We start from the raw sequence: 19,393 nt of genomic DNA, 5'->3' as shown, positions 1-19,393 counted from the left end.
GTATATTTATTACTAATAAAAACGTTCGTAAATAAAATTAAACAAGTTTCGAGAAAGCCATTTAACCAAATATAATATGCAAATTTTGTTTTAATTATTCATGTACGGTGAGCCAAAATCAAAACCTGCATTAATTCAAAAACGTTCAAATATTAAATAAAAAAAACAAGTTTTTTAACTGAAAGTAAGGAACGACGTTAAAACTTAAAACGAACAGAAATTATTCCGTATATGAAGGGGCTGTCCCCTCCTCAACGCCTCGCTCTTTACGCTAAAGTTTGACTTTCTCACAACTCTATTTTTTTAAACAATAAAAAAACTTTAGCGTAAAGAGCGAGGCGTTGAGGAGGGGACAGTCCCCTTCATATACGGAATAATTTCTGTTCGTTTTAAGTTTTAACGTCGTTCCTTACTTTCAGTTAAAAAAACTTGTTTTTTTTATTTAATTTCAGTAAAGCACAAATGTAACTGTCTTTTAAAAGGCTTAACGGATATTAGCCCACTTAGCTGCAATCCTGTCAAAATAAGAACTCGAGTTTTATTAGTCTAAAAAAAAACTAAGAACATCATATAATTTTCTTTTCTCATTTTCAAATGCATAATAAGCATAGCTTATTACACTTCTGCGTCTGGTAGTTTGAGTCCCCTCGTCTTTAACATTGTACGAGCTTGTGCGGATAGATTTTCACAGCCTGGCTTACATAAATCTTCATAGCCTGGCAGGTCCTGTTTGCATCTGACTAGCCATGCTCTAATAGAAGGATAAGGCTCCAGGTTATGAGAAAGTGCCTAAAATAGAAGAATATAAAAGAGGATATAGCCCCTAGGTTTTAACTTTTTCATTTCATTTTTTATTTCAAATTAAATAATGTTAATTTTTTACTGCTCGATTCCTTTCACTACTCGAATTGTTTAAAACACCCCAAATTATCATTCATTTTCGTTGATTTTATGATCTTGCTACTAGATTTTAATCGTTATGTTTTATCCAAAGCCTGATTAAGCCTATTTGTAAGCAAATATAGAAACATATTTATTTTTTTTTAATCATTTAGTTGTTCAAAATAGCATAATCGTACCACGAATGACGCTCTTGGGACACTCTCAATTAATTGTTAATTCACTTTGACTTTTTTTCTAAAGTTACCACTGATTTTAACCATATTGTAAATCAACTAATTGTAAAAATTGTAAAAATAATAATTAAGCAAATAATTATAAAAATTGTAACTTTGGACTTGAATTTAAATAAAACATACAGAGCATAAGGTGGTTTTAAATAATAAAAGGTAATCATGCAAAATTTTTGCATTTAGGTCTTAATCCATTTTCGTTTGGATAGAACATAAATAAGGCCAACAACTTTGGTGTCTCGGCGATGTCCAGTGGATGAAACAGTCCCGTTTTCCAAAAGTCATCTCCGAAGGCCAAATTCACGAGTTCCGCCCTCGTGACCAACCTCAAAGAGATAAGAGGAAAACTTCACGCTTCATCGCATTTCAGACCTTCTTCGTCCAGAAAAAGATCACAAGGTATACAAAAGGCGAAGATACTCCAAGATGAACTTCAGCGAAGGATTGGACTTAATGGGACGGATGGGACGAGTTATTGTTTGGGTGTAATAGTAGGCATTGTCTTCTCAAAACTAACCTGAAGAATGTCTCCTTTTTTATCTGAATGATATGACGCTTATGTTAGCATTTTTTTTTTTTTTTTTTTTTTTTTAATCTTAAGGTGTTCATTTCATCTTCTCTTAAAGCAAATGAAAGAAGGGTCTTAGGGGATAACATCTGAGGGAAGGTCATCGCACGTGGTTGCATTAAGTCAAACAAAGTTCCTAATTAGGTGATTGTAGTAAGGAATATCCAATTGAAGGTAGGCCTAGTCATAACAATTAGTATTATGTCAAATAGATCTAGTTGTCTTTTTACAGGTCTGGTAAGAGCTCCTTCGATAAACTTCTTGATTTATCAAAAAAGCTTGATTTTAGATTCGCAAGAGAGGAACAATATTAGTTCTTGGGGTACCAGATAATCATATTCAATAGCGCACCTGAAGCAAAATCTGAAGTCTTGAGGGAAGGTTTGATTGGGACGGCTTACATAGGGGGTTCAATCCTAACTTTTGGGATTTCTACTTGACTTAGGTGTTTATCCCACATGATTTTGACGAAAAAATGACAGTTATTATTGACTCCACCTTAAAGAGAAATCCAAAGGGTGATTCACAGTTTGTTAATCAATCTTCAGTAAAAAGCTAATGAGCATTCAATTATACATAAATATTGAAAGTATAAGAAAATATCAGAGAACAGAAACAGTTACAATTTCTTCTAGTTTACCCCAGGGTGATCTTTTTCTTCCCCAGGGGTGATCGTATCGACCCAGTGGTCCTAGAATATCGTGGGAGGACTTATTAGAACGGAAATTAAAGTTCTAGTGCCCTTTTTAAGTGACCAAAAATGGAGGGTAACTAGGCCCCCTCCCACGCTCATTTTTTTCCCAAAGTCACTTGATCAAAATTTTGAGATAGCCATTTTGTTCAACATGGCTGAAAATATGATAACGATGTCCTTTAGGATGACTTAATCCCCCGAAGTCCCCGGGGGGGCTGAAAGTTATGAACTTTACCCAATGTTAACATATAGTAATGGTTATTAGGAAGTATACAGACATTTTCAGGGGGATTTTTTTCTGGTAGTAGGGGCGTGGGTGGGTCGGGGGTTAATTGGGAGGATCTTTTCACGGAGGTGGTGTGCAAGGGTGAATGAAAATTACTACGAAGACGGTGCCGGATTTTCCAGTATTATTTAAAAAATGAGCAGAAATTAAATATATAAAAAAACAAGTTTTCTAAATGAAAATAAGGAGTAGTATCAGAACTTAAAACGAACAGAAAATATTACATGGATGATTGGGTTCGCCCCCTAGTCAGTATCTCGCTCCTTAAGCCAAATATTGTTTAGTACTTTCTTAAGGCATATTTATTCTAAATAACGGCCTTTGTGATTAAGGGGTCATTTTTAAAGAACTGGAACAAAATTCGAACTTTATCTTAATGAGCGAGTTATTAAGTAGGGTATGCGCCCCCTAATATACGTATTAAAAATATAAGAATATAGAAGTTCGTTACGTAAGCTAATTCGTAAGTTATGTATATTTATTACTAATAAAAACGTTTTTATTACTTTTACAGTTAAAGTAAGAGGTAGTACCCAAAGTATTGTTTGTAGTAACTTTTGTTCGTCGAAACCTTGATTTGCATTTTCAATTTGAGTTTTACTCGTTTCAAGACTTATTTATTCATTTTATATTTTTCCTAGGTTTCATTTGTAACTCAATATCAGAAGATCCTTGTTCGTTTTAAGTTCAGTTTACATATTCAGTTTAAGCTTTACTCTTTTTAAGATTTATTTGTTCATTTATATTTGTGCCTGTTGTATTTTGTTTTGCTATGATTGTTCATTTAACTTCTGTTCGTTTTGAGTTTTATTTATTCCTTAATAGTGATTTATGGTCGTTCTAAGTTTGACTTTTAGAAGGTTGTTATTTCTTCTGATCTTAAGTTTAATACAGCCTTTACTTTTCCTTGAAAAACTTCTCTTCCAGAAAGTATTTTCATTATTTTCTGTTCAGTTTTTATTACCAAAGTTTCAAGTTTTTTCGAAATTCCCTATTCCAAAATAAGTTAGAAAACAAAAATATAGCCTATTTGTCTTGAACAGTCTTGAAAGAACTATTATGATTAAAATTGATATTTGATATGTAATGATATTAATTGCTGAAAGCTTACCAGCTCAAGATTTTATTTCACTGCAATTTTTATATTCAATGTTATAATAAGTAAAAAAAATTGCAATATAATTCGTTTAAGCAAAGCCTTTAAGCTTTTACCGTTAGGGAAACGGGCAGTAATCGAACTCTTGTTTGTAGTGAAAACCATAGGTGTCTGGAATAGTCCAGGAAAGAGCTAATAAAATTAAAGTGAATTCGTATTATTTTTGTAATAAAATATCGTTAATACATTTTTATTGGAGGAAAGAGGGGGGAACGGGGGTTGGACCATACAGGGAGGACCAAGGGTCAGCTCCTATGATTCTTGGAATAAAATATTGTTAATTAGATTTTCCGTGGGGAGCTCATCTGATTTTCAATTGAATGAGCCACGTCCAAACTTTACGCGGCAACCCCTTCCATATGAAGTGCCTCAGGTAAAAATAATAATAAATAATAAAATAATTGAGCCTAATGGCCTTTATTATAGGCAATGCTATAACATTACATCTGACAGACAAATTAAAAGCAGTTTTAAACCAACTTACCTCAATTTGATTCATTGTCGTAAATAAGCAAATGTCGGCTATTGTGGCCGTTTCTCCTGTAGAAAATCCACCACTTGTATGTTCCAAGAGTTTTTCAAACATTGATAGCGCTGTGTCAAATTTTTTTCTTCGCCCTTCCTCAAAGTTTCCACCATATTGTGCTGCATACAGCTAAAATCAATAATTCGTAAGGCGCTCAGACAATATAAGGCTTATCAAAATTTGCAGACAGGCCTAAGCACATTAATAAACGAAAATATTTTTTAGCCGTGGAGGCATAAGCTTGGTCTAAAGGAGGCCCAAGACGGTCAATCATTTTGATCAAAAGCTTCAGTAAATCGATTGATTAAAGCATGATTGGCCGTCTAGGAACCTGTTTGGCACTTGAATTAAGCGTTGACGGTGATTGGTAGAAATTTTGAATGACTCAAGCGGTTGACGAGAGTGATTGCCCGTCTAGACTAGTTTTGTTCATGTTTTGTGTCAGTCACGTGCCAACAACAATGGAAGACACATCGGAAGTAAGCAAAAATGCACCCTGAGTTATGGATAGTTAAAAAGTGGAGATTATTACAACTGAAATAAGAAAAGTGCAGCATATTGACGGTGATAAAGACATTCAAACAAGATTGTAAGGTTTCCGAACTAAAAGAGAAAATTAATATTTTAAGACAAAATTTCAACCGCTAGTACAAGGCGATCGAGCACAAAAAGTAGTCTGGAGTGTCAGCAGATGACGTCCTACAACCTTCCCTGTGGTACTACAATGACCTTACATTCATCAGGGATCAGACTGAAATTACTGAGCTTGAGCGCAACCAAAGCACATGCAAGAAAATCCAAATCAGTATTAGACTGAATCTTACACACGGTGGACATTTGACTACCCGACTCTGAACTGAAGGTTGACTGAAGGCCACGTCAATTGGTTGACGGAAGCATTTTATCAAAATGATTGACCGTCTTGGGCCTCCTTAAAGAAGCTGCATACTTCATTTGCCAGACACTAGTTGAATTCAACTTTAACAGCTCCGAGACTAAAGACGGACCATAAATACAGACAAAGGTTTACTTAAGCTTATGCCACCTGTTTCTAGAGCCGTTTCTAGGGTTGATGGTACATGGGGGAAAATTAATAACAGCGCCTGCTCTCCTGAATCAAATACAAGCAAAAAAGCCGAATCAAAGTATAAAAAAATCAATCAAAGTTGGCAATCCTTATGCCACGGCCCCCTCCCGCTTCAAAAACGACAAAAACTGCCAAAAGGCTGCTGATTTCTAAAGAAAGGACTGTGGAACACCATTTAGATTTCACATTAACGTAGAGTCAATAAAAACTGTCAGTTTAAACTAGTTAACCCCCCCACCCCCCTCCTAGAAAGGACTCAACCTGTTTTAAATGCATATATTATGAAAAACGAAGTGATTTTTCACTTTGAAGTTTTTGCAGCTTCCCGTAAAGTTCCCTTTAAATAGCATAGTAGGTGCTTCCAAACTGACTGCTAACAGAAATTCTCGAATTACATGCTGGAATAGAAAGTTGGAATTAAAGTTGGATTTTTATGATTTGGCCATTAAAACTGAATCGAAAAGACAATGGCTTTTACATTTATTAGAATTCTAGCTTTGAAAAGAAATACTGAGCAAGGACGCAAATACCAGTTAAAACTTCCCCGTTCCGACAATGTACTTACTTTCTTACTTCAGACGAGACATAGGCTGTCCAGCCCAAATCTGCATCAAGAAGCTTCTGGACCAAATGCTTCCATTGGTTTCTGTCTTCTGCGAGTCGTCGAAGAAACATCAGCCAATCCTTGCCCCACTTGTGACCATGCTTTCGGGATCTCCTAAGCGGCTCGACATCCTATCTGACGACGTTATGCCAAGATTTCATCTGTCTACCGGATTTTTTCTTCCATGAGGAGGCGGGGGCTGCTAGTAGTACCTGGCGTGTCAGAGTTTCTTCCGGCCACCTCATTACGTGACCTAGCCACTTTAGAAGTCTTTCCTTGATCATGGTGGAAACGTCATGCTTTGTTCGCATGCTTTCATCAGCTCTTGGTTGCTGATTCTTTGCGTCATCCATATGTCGCTAATGGCCCGTAGACAGTTTCGGTCAAAAGTGTCAAGCTGACGCTTTTCCACCACCTTGAGGGGTCAGGTCTCACATCCATATAACAAAATTGAACACACACATGCTGATTAGATCCTGAGCTAAGTCACAAGGTTGATTTCCCTTCTAGTCCAAAGTGATTTACGGAGCTGGCTAATGGCGGACCAAGATTTCCTAATCCTGCCTTGAATCTCATTAGTGGCTTCACCTTTAGCATCTATCGTCTGCAGATTTGATGTCAGTAATGTTTTCTTGTGCTAAAAAGGCAACACCATCATCTTCTTTCAATGTGTTTTTCATAATCCAATCTACAAAATATATGAAAGGAATTGGCAATGCTGGACATCCTTGATATGCATATTCTATGCTCATATGCAATTTCCGTCTCTGGATCTCCATGTAAATGCGTGGACATTCGTGTACTGGAAGAACGTGTTCATGATGGATAGGTTATTATGGATTGTGTGGTGAAGCAGCAGCATGCCATTAGAACATCGAGTGCCACATTCGTGCGGTCCAATAGTAGCATGTTTGGAAGGGTGCAGTCATCCGTCGCTAGATCCTGAGTTGTAGAGATGACATTTCTTGCCAGTTGGTCGGGTCGCGAATGATCTTTTTGCTCTGGTCACTAAACCTCGTTTCCGTTAGGCATAAGACATCCAAGCTATAACGATGAAATTCTGCGGCAGTGAGATCCTGCGTTACCTCACACTTCACGGAACACACGTTCCAGGTCGCTATCTTCAGGCTTGCCAATTTTTCACCAAGGTAGCTTGGTTCCTTGGCAAGTCGCCTACCGGGAAAGCCGTAGCACGGTTTGATCTCTTTTGGCCCAACTTTCCGACAATTTCCACCAATTTGACTAATAAATATTGCATTTAGCTAATAAAATTAAAAAAAATTTCCCTAATTGGGAAATATTTATTCGTTATTTATAAATTATTGATAAAATTTCAGACAAAATTTAAAAAAAAATCGTAAAATTAGCCAACAATACCATACTCTTGGCTAATGCTTTTTGTGGTTATGCCAATATTATAAATAAAAACTGATGCCTGTGCTTAAAGCAGCTATTAATGAAGCTATTAATGAGGGTGTTCTACTGGAAAAAAAATCGGTTCAATTGATGCTTGTGTTCAGAACTTTTTCCCAAAAAGGCTGAACTTTCCTTGGCACTTGTCAGTATTGAAAACACACCTAAGAAGTGAAGCTAAGTTAATTATAATGAAAAATATCAAAATTTGATGTTAAAATAATACTTCAGAAACAAAAGTATGGAAACTTAACCCAATCTAATCTAACGTAACCTAACCTAACCCCAAACCCCCACCCCTAATGTGCAAATATGTAACCCAAATTGTACAAGTCCAATACATTCTGCCTAAGTTCAGTGCATTTTATCATCCATTACTTGTTTTTGTAGCTATGAAACTGGTTTTCTGAGATGTGACCAAAGCGTAATTCTTGAATGTGTTTCCAATAACCAACAAGTACTTTTTTATTAACTAATTTATATGGGTACAGCGACAATACTTACATAATAGTCAAAAAAATTTCGGTATAGAAACCAAACTTCGAACATTAGTCTGTGGTCTACCAGTGCTCGTTTTTTAGGGTCTTTCGGGTACCAAGTGTCATCTTTAGCATACATGTTGCACAAATACTGACATATTGCACGACCTTCTGGTAATATAAGACTGAAATGAGAAGTACCATTTTAGCTAAACTTGGAATAACAACGCAATTTTTAGTAGTACTTTTATACATTTTTTAATCGTTTCTTTTATTTCTGTTTCTATCTTTCTATGTTTTGTGTAAGGACTTTTGGAACTATTGAAGGTATTATTGATATTTTTTAAAAAGGTCCTCATAAGCTTGCTTTTGCTCTATACTATAGACGTTATAGTTAAGTGGTAGTCCGTTTTATCTCTGTTTTTATTTTTCTATGTTTTGTACAATTACTTTTGAAAGTATTGAAGGTATTATGAATGTTTTTTGAAAAGATGTGAAACGGTCTAACCATTCATAGCTTTAGGCATCCGTGTCTTAGTTCAGTAGTTTGTTTTATTTCTATTTTTATTTTTCAATGTTTTGTGTAAGGACTTTTGAAACTATTGAAGGTATTATCGATATTTATTGAAAAGATCCTCATAAGCTTGCTTTTATTCAGTAGTATTGACATCTTCGCTTAGTATATTGTTTTATTTTTCGATGTCTTGCTCATGGAAATCTAAAATTAATGAAGGTATTATCGATATTTTTTTAAAAGATCTAGAAAATCTTACGTTTGTTGGCTACCTTTAATTCCAAAGTTCAGTGGTAATTCGTTTTATTTCTGTTTTTGTTTTTCTATTTGCTTCACTTTGACTTTTGTAAGTATAAAAAGTGTTAACGATGTTTCTTGAAAAGATTCTCATAAGCTTGCTTTTATTCGGTACTATTGACGTCCTAGTTCAGTAGTTTGTTTTATATTATGTTTTTTATAAGGACTTTTAAAAAGATTCTCATACGCTTGCTTTTATTTGATACTATTGACGTCTTAGTTATGTAGTTTGTTCTATTTTTCTATGTTTTATACACTGTATAAAGATAATATAACAGTAAGTTTAAGACTGATGATTTCTGGCGCTTCATTCCCGGTGCGTACAAACAGCTCCTCCCGCTTCCTCTTGCATTAGTGGATTAGTATGTATTCGTCAATTAATGAAAAATAGTTCGAAACTGTATTATTCGTAATTGCGAAAGCAGAAAGAAACTTGGAGAGCCGGCGAAGTGGTTTGCAACTGTCCCATCTCACAGGTATGACTTAAATTATATACAAATTATGACTGAATCAATTATTTATGTACAGTGGACTTCTAAAAAGGATTTCTAAAAAAGGGGGGGGGGCTAACAATAAACACATATAATTGGTAAATCTATTCAATTAATTTGACCTTTGTACAGTCAATTACTCTAATTAAATGTGACAAATTCTATCTGCAGTTGGATAAGTAGCTCTTGATTTGTCTCAAGGGTTGCGGGGGGGGGGGGCAAATTTCATAATCAAATGTCATTATATATATATATATATATATATATATATATATATATATATATATATATATATATATATATATATATATATATATATATATATATATATATATATATATATATATATATATATATATATATATATATATATATATATATATATATATATATATATATATATATATATATATATATATATATATATATATATATATATATATATATATATATATATATATATATATATATATATATATATATGTATGTATTTATATCTTATATTTTAGGATGCTTTGACATTAAAATACCCCTTTTTGTGGTATATGCCCCCAACCCACCAAAAAGCGATTAGAGAATACTGTTGTAGAGGTTTTATTTACAAAAGTGTGAGATCAAAGGTCATGATTTTTTTTTTCTTATTTTTGGTTTACCCCAGGGATGATGACGCCAAACCAACACTCCTAGAAGACCAGAAAGAGCTCATTCGGATTAAAATTAAAAGTTCTAGTGCTCTTTCTAAGTGACCAAACAGATCGGAGGGTTACTAGCAGCCCTTTCTGCTATAGTGCTGAAGAAGGGAAGCAGTTGTTCTCCCGAAATATTCGTCTTGTTTCTTCCAGTATTTTTGTTAGCCTTATAAAACTCCATCCTGAACCTTCTTTTCTTTGGTTTTTCATTCTTTGTTTCCTTAAAATATTGCTTGCTTATATGGAATAAGGAGTTCTGTCAATTTTGAATTTGCTTGATCCTGACGCAGAATTTGATTCCAGGTTAATTAAATTATATTTAAATATAAACACTTTGCAAGGCTAGTCAAATTTTACAAATAAGAGTGATTCTGCCCTTATTTCCACAATCCTCCAAGAGGTGTGCATGTATCTGAACCCTCGTGTAACTGAACCCCAAGCAATTGAACTCTTGTAACTGAACCCTTGTGCATCTGAGCCCAGGTGTAACTGAGCCCCCGTGCAAATGAACCCTTATGCAACTCATCCCATGTGTAATTGAACCCCTGTGTAGCTGAACTATCGTGCAAATGAAGCCTCGTGTAACTGAACCCCCGTGCCACTGAACCCCAATTAACTGAACCCCTGTGCAACTCATTCTTATGTAATTACACCCTCGTGCAACTCAACCTCCGTGCATATTAACCCTAGTTTAACTGAGCCCCGTGCAACTTAACCCTCATGCAATTCAAACCCGTTTAACTGAACCTTCGTACAACTCAATCCCCGTTTAACTGAGCCCTCGTGCGACTGAACCCTCATGCAACTCAACCCCGTTCAATTTAATCTTCATGCAATTCAGCTACTATTTAACTGAACCCTTTTTTAACTGAACCCCGTTGAAATGAACCCCATAAAACTGAACCCTCGTGCAGCTCAATCCCAGCATAACTGAACACTGGTACAACTCAGCCACTATCTAACTGAACCCTGATTCAACTGAACCCGAATGCAACTCAATCCTCACTCAAGACAATATGCATGCATATCAAACCTATTCAGCTCAACCCTCACTCAACACAATATCCATGCAAATCAAACCCATTCAGCTCAATCCTCATTCAGCTACACCTGTGTATAATTCAACGCTCGTGCAACTCAGCCCCTATTTATTTCAACCCGCATTCAACTCAACCTTCGTGCAATTCAAGCGATAGGATTTTTCAATTCAAGTGCGTGTTTGTTAAAGTTACGAAATAAATACCTGTCAAGGTCATTCAGAAAAAAAGCTTTGTTGTGTTGTCACAAAATAAATTAAAATCTGACGTCACAAGCCATTAAAGTCAGATTTATTTTTTGAACGAAGGTTCAGCTAAATCGATTCAATTGCTAGTGGGATGAGGTGCACAGGGGCCCAGTTAAACGGGGATTCAGTTGCATGAGGGTTCAGTTTTATAGGGATGGGTTACACTTTGACTGATTTCCACGTGGGTGTTAAACAGGAGCTCAGTTTTGCGAGGCCTTAATTGCGCGGGGGTTCAGTTCTACGAGGGTTCAGTTACATGAAGGTTCAGCTGCCCGGGGTTTAATTGCACAAGTGGTCAGTTAAATTGGTTTGAGTTTCCCGGGGCTTAATTGCGCAAGGATTCAGTTAAATGGGGCTGAGTTACATGAGGGTTCTGTTACATGAGGGTTCAATTGCACGGGGATTCAGTTACAAGGGGTTCAGTTACACGGGAGATCAGTTGTACGAAGCCTCAGATGCACGGGGGTTCAGTTACTCGGTGGTTCAGTTGCGCAAGGAATGTGATGCACAAAGGTTCAGTTACAGATGGACAGATGCACAAGGGTTTCAGTATCACGAGTCCTCAGTTGCACGGGGGTTCAGTCACACGGGGGGTTTTGCTACTCGAAGGTTTGGTTGCGCGAGCAATCTGATGCACAAAGGTTGAGTTACAGGGGTTCAGTTGCTTGGGGTTCACTTAAATGAGGGTTCAGTTGCAATGGGACCATCGCAAGCAGTTCATGGGAAATGGCGGAAATACAAAGGGTCTTTTGATTTACTCAGCTATGCGCGTCGTTTCCAGAAAATATCGCTAGCAAATTTAGACCAAATAGGACCGCTTTCTCTGCTATTAAATAAAGAATAATAATTATTATTACATGAAACTTAATGAAAGTAAAGAGCAATATTAAACCCTTAAACGAGCAAATTAATCTATATAGAATTTATTTCGTGTATGTTCCGTAAATGCAGAATATTTTCATCTCGTTTTAGGGTTTAATGTTGCTCTCTACTTTAATGTGATTATACTTTCTCTGTTGAAGGTTCTTTAACAAGTGCTGCTGAAACCCTAATGGAAACTTCAAATTATTCTCTATCACCAGAACATCCACCTCTAGAATTTGACTCCCAGGAATTTGATAGCGAAGACCAAGGTATAATTAAACGAATATTGCTGTTAAATCAATTTTCTATGACAAAGAAAGAATTTTGTTCCAAGGAATTTTTTCTTAAGATAAAGCATGAAACATTACATAAAGCATCAAATAACATTACTGAAAGTTTTACTTATATTAAAAGTGTGACTAGCGTTAAACACAAAACGATTGTGAGATTTAATGTTGTACAGCCTTTTTTTAAGTAGGCTGAAAGTTGTAAAATGTCAGCAAAGTGCCAAATAATTTGCCATTCCAGTCTTGAGTGGGTATAAATCTGTTTTCTATTCATAAACGTTAACTACTAACTATTGGATATGAACATATCTGAAAAAAACTCTAAAGTTGTGAAATCAGTTTTGTGAAATCAAATTTATATAATTTTCCAAATTTGTACACTGGTATCTGTATGCTCACTTTTAATGGTAAATACTTTTAATGGTATTTCAATTGAAAAATTGAAGAAGGCGACAAATTTGTCCCCTCCTGGTATTGAAAGCATATTCCCCCTGAATTTTGGTGAATTTTGACCCTGATTGGTGAATTGGTGACTTGGCCTCCCCCAGGCCACTCAGCGTGTCCCCAGGTGGCGATAAAGGAACGCCCTACTGATATGTAGGGTACCTCCATAGGAGGCACGGACCAAGGGGGATCTTGTCCCTGGGGGTCTATAATTGAAACCGGGGCACCCTCACCCGGGGTCATAAATACAGGCGGATTAGGAAGAAGGCTCCTCAAATGTACACTCAAAAGGACCACTGGTTTGTCCACAAGTCCCATGAATTAAAAACCTTCTCCCAGTAATGGGTTAAATTGCATGGTGATGTAGAACACCATCGCGGGAGGATCCTTTATAGGAGGAACACTGCGGCAGGGCGTAAGATCCAGATCTATGGACAACGGCCACTGCAAAGGGCTGCCTCGACCCTTTCGGGGTACCTGCAAGACTGGGGACCTTGCGGTCAACTCTATTCCCACTTGAGGAGTTGCGCCCCTCGAGGAAATTATAGCCTAGTAAACGACACAGCATTTACACGGGATTCTGACTAATGGACAATTCTTCTGGGCTTGGTATGTTTTGACGGGCGTCTTCGGGCTGAAAAACCTCTTCCTAGTTAATTTATCTATTATGGGCTGCCTCCCCGTAGTAACATAATATTTGTAGGCATGAATATATGATGAGTCGGAGACAATAGGCTTGAGATTGTCTATGCAGGATTTCGACTCTTGTTGATAAAAGAGCATCGCTGAAAACCATGTTGTGACCAAGATGGGCCCAGGATTGCACAAAGCCTCCATTCGTGGAGATCTCAGGGACTTCTTGCTGTCCGGTTCTAAGCCGGCTTAAGCACTTTGGAGTAGACTTGAGAAGATATGTTATCCCCGTCCTGCACTGGTATCCAGGATCATTGCTTTTCCTAAGGCGAAAATAATTTCAATGACTTAAAGAACAGGAAAATTGGAACTTGGAATGTTAGGACGTTAAAAAATAACTATCGTACCGACATTTTGACTTACGAACTCCGACGATTCGAACTGGACTTATTAGGAGTTTCAGAAGCTCATATCCCAGGGGTAGGAAGCATGAAATTAGGTGATATAGAATTTGTTTTTATTGTGGCAGAAAGGATGGTGTACATAGACAGGGAGTAGGGTTCATGATGAATAAGGAAGCTGCTAAATCTTGTTTAGGCTGGGAAGTATTACTAATAGAATAGTAATTGCTCATTTTATGACTAAAAATTGCAGGGTATCAGTTATAGTAGCGTATTTCCCTATAAAATCAATTGACGGAGATACTAGTGACTCAGATGAATTTTGCTTGCAGTTACAGAAGCTAAAGGACAAGGCCCCAAGCATAAATATGATCTTTTTATTATAAGATATTAACATCCAGGTCAGTAGAAATAGGGATAGACGTTATCGTAGCCTAGGTAAATTTGGTGTAGGAAAAGAAAACAGTAATGGATACAGACTTTTGCAATTTTGTAGGTATAACAATCTAGTTATAATCAATACTGTGTTTGGTCATAAAATGGCTCATAAGTTAACATGATATTCACATAATGGTAAGACAGCAAACCTTATTGATTATGATATAGTAAACCGAAGACTTGCAGGATCAATACAAGATGCTTGGGTATATAGGAGTGCTGCTGTTGATGTTAAAAGTAAAGATCACCATCTAGTAGTGTCAAGGATTAATTTAAGGCCGAAATATCGGAAGGGTAACTACCTCCCGAGAATTTATGTTGTTGGAAGACTCCAGGATGAGAATTTGAGAGAAACTTTCCAGGAACAGTTGAATACTAAACTTAAGAGTTTAAAATTTGATAATGTGCAAGATGGTTGGAATAATTTTAGAAAAATAATTTGTAAAATTGCTGAAAGTGTCTTAGGGAAAAAAGCTGGAACTGCAGCTAAGAATATTAGTAAACAAGCTAATAGGAAGCTTTTAATAGAAAGGAGAAAGGACTAATAGAAAGGAGAATAAGAATTATCTGAGTGATAGATCATATGAAAACAAAAGGAATGTAAGGAAAGTGGAGAAAGCATTAAAATATGAACTAAAGAGGTGTGAAGTGGAGGCCATGGATAAAATTGCCGAGAATCTGGAAAATTCAGCTAGACGGCATGAGGGTACAATATTGTACTGGCATGTTAATAAATTGAGAGGGAGTTGTCAGTCTGGACTTAGCCCAATTAAAGAAAGGAATGGGGACGCAATTAGCGATAAGGAAAGAACTAAAGAAAGATGGGCCAAACATTTTGAGAATTTGCTTGACCGAGATAGAGTTGCAGGAAAAGATTTAGAGGAAAATGATAAAGTTTGTGATAACTTGGATGTAAAGGAAGATTTATTTTGTGAGGGAGAACTAGCGGCAGTGTTAAAAGGATTAAAAAATAATAAGGCCTTAGGTGCTGATAGGGTGGTAAATGAGTTTCTTAAGTATGGTGGCTCTGAGGTTAGAAATAAGTTACTGAAGATTATGAATATGATTTTTGAAAATGGGGAAGTGCCTAACGATTTTAGGAAAACCTTAAATAAGCTACTTTATAAGAAAGGTAATAAAAGTGAGTGTGGTAATTATCGAGGCATTAGTCTGGTCTCTGTAGGTAGTAAATTACTTAGTAATATGATACTTTTTAGACTGAGAGTTGCCTCACACAAAGTTTTAAGAGAAGAACAGCGCAGTTTTAGAAAAGGTAAAGGATGTGTCGACCAAATTTTCACTCTTAGGTTAATAATTGAGAAGTACCTAAGTCGTCAAACACTTTTAACCCTCACCTTTGTAGATTATGAGCAAGCGTTTGATTCTGTTAATAGAAGAGTTTTAATAAAGCTTTTATCCTTGTATGGTATACCAGACAAATACATTAAAGTGATTAGTGCTACGTACGAGAATAACACTGCTGCGGCTATGGTAAGAAATGAGGTTAGCATCTGGTTTTGTATTGAATCCGAAGTTAAGCAGGGTTGTGTTCTATCCCCCTTTATATCGATTATTTTGATGGACTTTCTTTTAAAGAGCACAGGAAAGGCAATGGGAGACAAGGATATCAAATGGGGAGGAAAAAGTCCATTGGACTTAGATTATGCTGATGATTTAAGCATCCTAGATGGAAGTGTGAGCAAAATCAATGAAGTTTTACAGGTTTTGCGAGTTCAGAGTGCTAGAATAGGGTTAAAAATTGATGTTAAAAAGACTTAAGTTACTAAGGCTAGGATGAAGATGAAAAGTGAAGATGAGTGAAGATGAAAAGGTGACGTTGGGTAATGAAAAAATTGATCAGGACGGCAGCTTCACTTACCTTGGTAGTATTATTAGTAAAGATGGTGGGAGCAGTAAAGATGTTAAAAGTAGAATAGCCAAGGCTCAGGGTGTTTTATCACAGTTGAAAATTTTTGAAGAATCGGAAGATAAGTCTGCAAACCAAGATTAGAATATTAGAAGCTACAGCGATGGCAGTGGTTAAATATGGCTCTGAAGTATGGGCGCTCCAAAAAGCGGATGAAGATTTGCTAGATGTTTTCCAGGGAAATTGCTTAAGGATTGTTCTGGGTATCCAGCTGACTGACCGTATTTCAAAAAAATAGGCTATACGAAAAATGTGGTTCAGTACCGCTCTCTAAGGCTATAAGTAAAGAAAGGCTGAGGTGGCTAGGGCACGTTGTGAGGATGAAGGATGACAGATTGCCGAAGATTGTTCTTTTCGGCCAACCGTCTAGGGCTAAACGGAACTTCGTCGTCGGCTGGGGTGAGAGGGCGTCATAAAGAAAGATTTAAAGGAAATGGGAACTTCGTGGGTGGGTTTAAGAAGGGAGGCTTTAAATAGATTGGGATGGAGGAGGAGCTTGCTTAGCTGTATTGGTCTTAGGCGGCTTGGTGCTGCGGTAAGTTGTTAGTAGTAGTTGTAATATTTTGTCTGTTGCAACTCAATTTTACATTTTGCTGGAATTTTCCACAGGGGAGAAATTTTCCGGGGGTGTTTTCTGGGGTGGAGATATTTTTGTAGGGAATAATTCCACGAGGTGAATTTTCTGGGGGCAATACACCAGCCCCTTTTTATATAGTTCAACATTCCCTAAAATTATCATCTTAATTCTCTTAGCCTTTTTGGATACTCAGGAAAAAATATACCCCCCTTTCCAAATAATAAGACACGTGTGTAAACATATGACAACAAGCATAATTTTTAGCCTTGCTCCAAGGGCTGTGGGTGGTCATATCCTCCCCCGAGGCATAGTTCTTAGACCTCTTGACTATTTTGAACAAAATGGCTATCTTAAAGTTTTGGTACGATGTCTTTATGACTGAGGGGGTTGGGCAGTTTGAGGGTAAGGGTATATTTGCACTCTAAACTCTCTTGACTCTTCAAAAGTGCACAACAATATCCTATTTTTAGTCAAAAGAGTCCCCTCAAAAGTTCTTGCAACAGCTCTTTCCACACGAAGTTGCGTAGGGAAAAAAAATCATACATTGAAGCCTAATCGCTCTTTATTTATGTAGCGGTATTCTTAGGTAGCGGTAGCCTATGACTGTATTCGGTGAAACATGTCTTACGTTAGACAGTTCCTAGCTTAGAGAGTTCCTACACATCTAACATTAATCTATAGATATGTCTACAAACACTTACTCTCCATCTACAATTACAGGGACCATTTTTGTTGGTGTTAAAAGTTCAAATTCTGGTGTCAAGTGCTCTCCCTTTAAAAGGTTAACATGCTTCAGTTCAAGGTCAACTCCAATGGCCTTAGCCGTCATCAAAACTGACCTACATGGTGGCTGCTCTGGAAAATAATGCAAAACGGGAGCCATAATACCACTAAATTTGGACTAAGCTAGAATTAAACTGAAATATTGCCCAGATAAGAAACCCGCTAGAAATTTAAGATAACACCTACAATTACATTCATGCTAAGGTAAATAAAAAAAGCTTTATAATCTTGGCAATTTCAATTCAACTTTCCTTGTTTATCTTTTATCTAGTTTGCTTAAATTGCTTTATAACTGCTCAGCTATATGTAGATATCGTCTAATCATCTGGACCTTGAACTGAAAAATCTAGATTTAAGGAAATCATCTGTAAGTCGAGTATCAATCCTGGGTATTTTTGTACAGTATTTGGTGGAAAACAACATAAATTGGGTTTTAGATAATATAAAAGAAATTAAAATTGTCTAATTTAAGTATGCTTCTACTTTCAAAGATAGTACTCACCAGTGGTGTAATTCACAATTTTCTTTTTTTAGCGGGGTGGGGGTAGATATATTTTTCAAAAGCTATAGGCAGGAGGCAAAGTTGTCGTTTCGTTCAATTTTTTTTTTCAATGACAATACCAAAACACGGGATTAGTTTAAATTAAAATACCCTTATAAAAAGTTTTTTTTAATATAGAGGGGGGGGGATCAATTGACGTCACTGTCAATTATTGTATAAAATCAAATCTAATTTATTGTTCTGAAACTTAAGAAATATTAGCAAACTGCAAATCAAATATTATTTAATTCTGTCACTGTTTCTCCACTAGTGAACTACCGAAAAATAATAGGGGCAGTTTAATTGTTGGCCCGGGGAACTGGCTTTGTTGTCTGCACTATGAAGCATCTTTGACACATTAATCTGTTCAGAGAAGTGTTAAACCGATTTTTTTAAATTATATCTTTTGATTATGCATTACCTAAGTTTCAATTTCTGGGAATACTAGCAGATTTATGCTTTTTTTTTTTTGTCCTACATGACTAGAATTGATTTTAGGCTCTTCCCAAATCTAGACTCGTTTTCAAAACGGACTAAAAAGTATATAATAGTTTTTTTTTTTCTCAAGAAGCTATGAATACAAGTAAAAACTAGGGTTGCAAACGGATTGGACTATACTGATATAGGTTGTAGATATATATATATATATATATATATATATATATATATATATATATATATATATATATATATATATATATAGTATCGGGAGCCTAGCGGCTTTCCATCAGGCCCCGGCACTCGGCACGCAGCAGGCTTCTATATATAGATTCTCACTGTCGCTTGTCTTCTAAACGCCGACAATTTGAGCCTTTTATAGATGTCATGACATCCAAATGAACCTTAAATTAGAAGTGGTGCCTTTGTAACATTATATTTTTTTTAATTGGACTTTGCCTCGGCTTGTCTTTTTTCATTATGAAAGACATATCGCCGAGTCTTTGTTTCTTTCAATTGTTCAGGTGGTGGGACTAAAACTTCTTTTTCTTCCAACGATTTATCGAGTCCATATTTTTGACTTCTAAAACTATGGTAGGTATTGATCACCTAATCCATGGCAAAATCCAAACCCAATCATCATTGCTAACAATTTCTAAGATGCTCTGGCCCACGTTTTCGAATTATATTATTATTTTCGATTTGTTTGGTTCGTTACACATCGGCTTATCTTTCGTCATTATGAAATACGTACCGCCAAACCTTTGTTTTTTTTAACAAAAGTATGGGGCATGCGGCAGGCTTGTATATATAAATCCTCACTGTCGCTTGTCTTCTA

At 36.3% G+C, this 19,393-nt stretch overlaps 1 protein-coding gene across 1 annotated transcript; it reads right to left on the bottom strand.

Annotated features, from left to right (window-relative positions):
* Positions 1-518: 518 nt before the first annotated feature.
* On the bottom strand, positions 519-17,694 carry LOC148952956 (glutathione S-transferase D7-like). Its single transcript, XM_089088206.1, has 4 exons — positions 17,495-17,694; positions 7,972-8,131; positions 4,322-4,492; positions 519-789 (listed from the first exon to the last, which is right to left on the bottom strand). The coding sequence occupies exons 1-4, from the start codon at positions 17,674-17,676 to the stop codon at positions 616-618; spliced, it is 687 nt and encodes a 228-aa protein (XP_088944332.1). The 5' UTR covers positions 17,677-17,694; the 3' UTR covers positions 519-615.
* Positions 17,695-19,393: the final 1,699 nt, after the last annotated feature.

The sequence above is a fragment of the Artemia sp. Qi Xiang Cuo genome, chromosome 4, assembly GCF_049724085.1.
Source record: "Artemia sp. Qi Xiang Cuo chromosome 4, ASM4972408v1, whole genome shotgun sequence".
Classification (NCBI taxonomy): Eukaryota; Metazoa; Arthropoda; class Branchiopoda; order Anostraca; family Artemiidae; genus Artemia; species Artemia sp. Qi Xiang Cuo.
The sequence above is the reverse complement of the archived record's forward strand: the minus strand, read 5'-3'. Positions and strand labels throughout refer to the sequence as shown.